Below are 6773 nucleotides of genomic sequence, written 5' to 3'. Positions count from 1 at the left end.
TTACATATCTTTAAAAACATTTTTTAAGAAACACCTCTCAGTTCCAAATTTCTATTCACCTATTTCAGGAACCATCAATCTACCACTTTAAGTACACGTTGGAGAAGACTGAAAGTTGTCATGTACTCTGTCTGCACCAATGAACACAAAGTCTTCTGAGAATTTCATTACGGAAGCAATATTTTAAGTACAAAAATTAAAAGAAAATCCCCAGGAAATACTTTCCGCGAATGTTTCCGATTTACAAAAGATAAGTGAAATTCATTACACAGAGAACATAAAATGTTTGGATTGCAAAGTCTTTCTGTGCAACAATATATTGACACACAACATAAGAATATAGCTTGAAATACAAAAATACAGTTGTGATCCAGGAAATGGCACCAAATTAGAACAGTTTTATTATTTAATATACCATTGTATATACATTATTCTCCCAAATAAGAAACAGTTTGATTCCAAAGTTTAAAATGTAGCTTCCAAAATGAATCTTTATTGTAAATTTGAAAAAAGTTCTGCAAATTAACACAATTTTGATCCTTGATTAAAATATGCAAATATGCACCCTGTACCAATCACCTCTCTCATACAAAATGTTTATTATAAATAAAACTTTCAAAAAAGATCTTGGATGTTTATTGCACATCATATACAATGTTTGCCACTATCTGAAAGGCTTTCAGCCTTCCACTGTATTCACTGTTTAAATTATTTACTCAAATCTGGGTGAAGACAATACTCTGTAAATATCAGCATATGTAGGATCATATATGATGTTTACCAGAAACAGGAAAATATAATCTTATTGGACTGCTTCTATCACTTTTTCTAAAATAGGAATGACTGTTTTCTAAGCAATTACAAGAGATCTAAACAAATTAAAAAGTCCTGTCCAAATGTCAGTTTTCTCTTTTCAAATAGAAATCACATGTGTAGGCATTTTACTCAGTCTTATAGTTCTACTTCCTAGGACCAGCCCTTCTCGAAGTATATATTGTTAAAGTCACACTACAAGATTGCTAATCATGCTGTCCATTGTCAACAGTTACTGTTTTGGTCTCAACATCTTCAAACTCTCTTAGCCTTAGTAAAGCCAGCACAAACCAGCCAGAATGCAGTGCCCTTAAAAACAAACAAGCAAATGTCCTAATAACTTTTCAAACCATCTAGCACAGTGCCTAGCACAGAGCAGGCATTCCATAAATATTTGATGAATGGATATACTATTTTTTAAGACCATTTCCTATACTTAGATGTATTAATGATTTATGAGTAATATGTTGATTTAGGGTACACAGATCTAACATGACGACTAAACACAGAACACATATGACATGGCAAAGACACTGTTAGTTTCTACAATCCTGTCCCAGGACAGAATATGCACTTTAAGGGTTAAAACTATTCCAATAATAATAAAAACTGATTAGTCAAATATTTTTATTTTGCCAAGGGACTCTAATGGTATTAGCCTTTGACAATTTCCAGACATACAATGAACCCGAACAAAACAAAACCAAATTGCACTATTAGAAAGAAACAAGTCCATGAAAGCAGAGAGAGGAGGCACCCGTTAAGGAACAGCGACTTCAAGGAGACGGTTGTTTTTTCGTTTGCATGTTGGGACACTCCCATTTTTCTGGTTGCCCTGAATAAACTTCACACATACTTTGTCCTGTCTGAATTGCACCAGGAACCTAGGAGAAAAGAATAAGACAAATTAAAGCACACACAGAACAGCTGATCATTGTACTAACATTAGCTTTTGTTTTCAATGGACATTGATCTTGACAAGTTTTTCCCCTTTATATTAGTGCTTCTATACATAGAATCAGATCATCAGGTGTTATATTGCCTTTTAATTCCAGCAGTCATCATTTAGCCCTAAGTAAACTGAAGTTCATTAACTCATCATATTCCAATAAGATAAGAATAATTATTTCCATATTTCAAATGAAAAGACCAACATGCTATTTTTCCATTTTTCTCCAATTTTGCATAGCAAAAACATAAGCCGGGGGCGGGATCCTATCAAATTACCAACAAATTGAGAAAATGAAATAAAGAATTTCAGAAAAAGAAAGGGCCTAGAGATCCTATAGACTATGGTTTCTAAACTTTGGTTATTTACGTACTTTCTACGCAATTTTTGTCATATCCATGACAATAGCAAAGATCGAAACAGCTCTGTTCTGTAAACATTAGTCTCAGTTTCACTGTCTGAATAGCCCATGTTTTGCAAACATTATCTACTGGAGTGAAATGTGATACATAAGCTTCTGATTCACTGGTTGTTTTAAAATGATAGTATTTCTGAGCTTAAATTTTTTTTTTTCCAATTTGAAAACCTGAAAAAAGCTATAGTTCCAGAATGACTTGTCTGAGATATCTCTCTGGCATGTACACTCTTATCTATGTGTGTGAAAGAAAAACAAAAACATCTTTAAAGCTTAACACAAATATACACATTTGAAAAATCAAATATTTTTACATTTTAATTCTCAAAGACCACTTGTAGTATAACAAATGTATACAGTCCTTTTTCCAATAACTTTAGCTTACACAGGCTGTCTCCATGTTCACAATCCATGATTGCGATTCACTCTAGAAGTAACAACAATAGCCATAATTTATCGAGTATTTACCATGCACCACATTGTTTATAGTAAGTTACAAATATTAACACAACTTTAAAACAGTCCTATGAGGTAAGTGCTATTATTTATCTGTATTTCATCAAAGAGAAAACTGAAGCATGGCCCCACAGTAAGTACAGGGGTAACCAAAGAATCATCTTCCAGCAAACAATAATGTCCAATGTACTATTTCACAGTATTAATACCAGTTAGAACTTCACAGCAAAAGGACTGTTGGTTAGTTGTTTGGGTTTAAAATATTCAGAAAAACAACTGTATAACTTAAATAATATATATATGTGTGTACGGGGATGTGTACTATGTACACACGAGTATATACCTGTACATATATACACAAGTATTTTAAAAATATTTAATGGAACAAATTGACTTTATTTTTTGATATATTCGGAACTTCATTTTTTAGAAATACTACACCTGTTATTTAAGGTTCTCCTTAATGCAACCATTTGAAGAGTCTGGGAGTTTAAGAACTAGAAATTATAAAGCAGTTGAGTTTCTCAGCAATTCAGTTCTCAGTTCTACACGTCCATGTCAAAACTGCTTGAAGGAGTACATGGGATTTTTATTCTGCTTCTGTACACTGACATCCAGTTTATCCATGATGATGGAGACTGGGTTTGTTAGAATAGCTACTTCTACTTCTGAAAAGGCCGTACGGAGGAAGGTTTTGGTCACTGAGCTGAAGGCTATTTATAATACTACTCTGTACCGTAGGCAATAAAATGGATCAAAGCCACTTAGGGCTGGAAAATACATTACGGGCACCTCTGCCCGTGACTTTATAAAATTTTGTTTAAATTTAAAATGCTCTCCAAAAAGATTATATAATCCCTGTGTAAGAGCTCCCCCAGGCTATGAAACAGAGGCTACATGGGAACCTTGCTCTGACATGTGGCTTCCTGTGCTGCCTGGGCAAGGGACCATGGGTGCTATTTTATTTTTATGAGACCATTCAAGAATTAGAAATCGGAGAAGAAGAGGTGTTACAGGCTGCTTTATAATACCATTAAATGTTTGTTTTCTTCAGGGGACCACACTGCCAATCTTTACTCAGACAAGCACATTTACTGAAAGCTTACACATCCAGGATGTCACACCCCTCTCTGTGACAAGGCAGGGTCCCTGAAGACCAGAAGCAAACCATCGCCATCAGTGTTCTCTGTTCGTGTGCCTCAAACACAAACTGTGAGAGCTACTGGAGGGGTTCCCAGGTTGATTACATTCTAGAAACGGCTCACGCTCTCCTCCCAAGCCCCTCAGGAGAGTCATAATGTGCAACAAGACTAAGACTCGAAGGCTCTGAGAAGGGCTGTAGTAAAAAAAGATTGTAAATCTGCACTGGAGAACACTTTCTTCACAGCTCATCGTTATTAAGATCCTGCGAAGGCAGTGTTCTCAGAATACTGGTTTGGGAAATGCTTAAAAGTAGCAATCCTTTGTGGCCTGGCTGTTGGTGTGACTTTTTTTTGTAAGAACAGCCTTATTAATCTAGTTGGCCAACTACAAGCCTGCTTCATCCATATACCAAATAGTTCTGCATCTGGAATACACATAATATTCCATGATAGTGGGAATTAGCTGTCCCACCAAAACAGAAGCCCAGCATCCCAAGTTATACAAAATTTCAACTAGAGGGAGTTTAAAGCTCTAATAGGCTCTACCAGGTAAAACCTTAATTAACAAGAACTCAACTAGTCATTATCGTTCTTCCTACTATTCTTTGTTTTATGAGAAAGGACTCAACAACAAAGAGTTATTTAACCCAAACTGCAATTTCCAATGTAGAGTATCCATAAAGGCCAGTCTCCCACCCAATCTGAACACCACTCTTGGTGTAGGATGAGAATAGATAATGACTAAGGTTCTATAGATCCTAACACATCAAGGAGAGTACGTTTGGCTTACAAAGGTGTAGAAATGAGTATGAATTGGTTTTAGAAAGACTTTTAGAAAGAGCTCAAATATTATAGGCTGGTAAAATCTTAATTGGAAGATAAAATCATTTCCTGAACAATCTGGTTACATAAATTTTTACTATATGCAAAAAAGTACTTAAGCAAATAGTAAACAATCTATTGAAAAGTAATCATTAAACAGCAAACAACGTAACTCGAACTCATTCAAATAATCTTATATTGATGGATTTAATAAATGAGGGGGCCTCCAAATTGCATGTAAATAATGTCTATAATTAGAGCTTTAATGTAAAGTAAAATATGCACATTTCAAATTTATACAGTCTTAGCACTACTGAACCCGTCAACATGGAATGCTTATTCTATACTCTAGTTATCTATGTGAAAATAAAGGCCATGCAAATATAACACATCCAAAAGAGCACTCTTGGTTTCACCACACCCCAGACACCCCCCAAACATGGTACTGCCATTTGGGCTCAGGTCCAAAAGCTAACAACCAATCTGTTAATAAATTCTCTTGCTTACCTTCAACCACATGGGGAACTTGACAATTTCTCACTGCCTCCCACTCACACCCTCGCCTAGGCCACATCATTCTTACCCTAGACAGCTCAGAGAAGCTGCTATTTTCTCTGCTTTTACTCTTGCCTCCCTATAGCTACTCTCCACACTACAGCCAAAGTGATCTCTGAAAACAATAAATCAGATCATTCCAAACCCTTGCTCAAAACCTGTATTAGTTTTCCATTATTCTCAGTAAGATCTCGACTCTTTACCTCAGCTACCAAGCTCCCACATGGCTGGGCTCCTGCTTCTCTCTCCAGGGTCTTTTTCTATCATTTCACTCTGCCACAAACCTCACTCATGTCTCTGGGCCTTTGCACCTGCTCCCTCTGTGCCCTGGAAGGCGTCTCCCTAGATTGCTGCCTGTCTTGCTCCCTTGATTCCAGTCTTGAGTCAAATGTCACTAAAAAGAGGACTCCCTGATCTCCATATCAGAAATGATATCCTCTGACCCTTAACTCGCCTTCTATTATTCCCCTCCATAAGCACTTGCCACTAACCAAAATTGTGTCACCTAGTTATTATTTTATTTGTGCATATTGGTCTCTTCCACTAGGATGTCAGATGCATGAAAACGGAACCTTGGTCAGAGTCCTTCACCTCCCACCCATCATCTAGAATGAATGCCAGACATGTGCTCGATATTTAATAAGTAGTGGTTGTACAAATGAATGTGATCTTACTGCTCAACTAAAACAATAAGAGTGAAAGTGAAAAGGTATATGCACGCAATTCGTAAACATACTCATCGGAAATTTCGATATTGAGCTTCTGTTTGGTTTGGCTGAGAGTCGTCCGATAGAGCTTGGTGGCCATTTCAATCAGGTGGTCACTGCTGAAGAGAAAGTCTCCTTTACTAGCTGCTTCAGAGCCCTAAAAAGACAAACCCAGAGTCAGACTATCATAATTAAAGACAGCTTAGGAGGTAAATGTCCACAGGTTTGATTGAAAACATATTCACAGCCTCTTTAAAACATCAGCTACTGAAATCCATTCTTCTCAATAAACAGTAATTACAAAAGCAGTATTCCTTCCAACTTGCTCAGAGCACTTTAGGAAGGTTACCTAACCCCTTGCTACTCACAGTTGTTCAATGGACCAGAAGCACCATCAGCATCACTTGGGAGCTTGTTAGAAAAGCAGAACCTGAGGCCCTACTGTAGGCCCACTGAATATGAACTCACGACAAGATCCCTGGGTGATCTGTTTGCACATTCAGGTTCAAGAAGCACTGACCTAACCTATAACTCATTCTGAAAGAGCTGCTTCAAAAACTCCTCAGTGATTTGGTTAAAAAAAAAAAATAACAATAACATTTCCAACAAATATACTAGGGCAGTGGCTCGGAACCTTAACTACATAAGGGACTCATCTGGGGAGCTTTAATAGAATAGGATGCTTATGTACCATTCCAAGAAGCTCTGATTTGGTTGAACTGGGGGTATGGCCAGGGCATTAGTGTTATTTAATGTGTAATCGAGGTTCAGAATTACTGACATAGGATCTGATGTGCTCCATTTAGGTTAAGATTCACAGTTGGGAAAACAGGATAACTAAGCTTATTGTAGTCTTTCTAAGTTTAGAATCAGCTAGATAGGTGCACTATTAGCTAGGTGCATGTTCCTAAATA

The 6773-nt window shown here is 36.8% G+C and overlaps 1 protein-coding gene across 1 annotated transcript in view; it reads right to left on the bottom strand.

Annotated features, from left to right (window-relative positions):
* Nucleotides 1-378: 378 nt before the first annotated feature.
* MYO1B (myosin IB) overlaps nt 379-6773 on the bottom strand; it is a 160013-nt gene continuing 153618 nt past the window's right edge. The window contains 2 exon segments of the mRNA XM_015596757.2: nt 379-1697; nt 5889-6016. Coding sequence (XP_015452243.1) covers nt 1574-1697; nt 5889-6016 — 252 coding nt within the window. The 3' untranslated portion in view covers nt 379-1573.

Source organism: Pteropus alecto, unplaced genomic scaffold (assembly GCF_000325575.1).
Source record: "Pteropus alecto unplaced genomic scaffold, ASM32557v1 scaffold3, whole genome shotgun sequence".
Classification (NCBI taxonomy): Eukaryota; Metazoa; Chordata; class Mammalia; order Chiroptera; family Pteropodidae; genus Pteropus; species Pteropus alecto.
The sequence above is the reverse complement of the archived record's forward strand: the minus strand, read 5'-3'. Positions and strand labels throughout refer to the sequence as shown.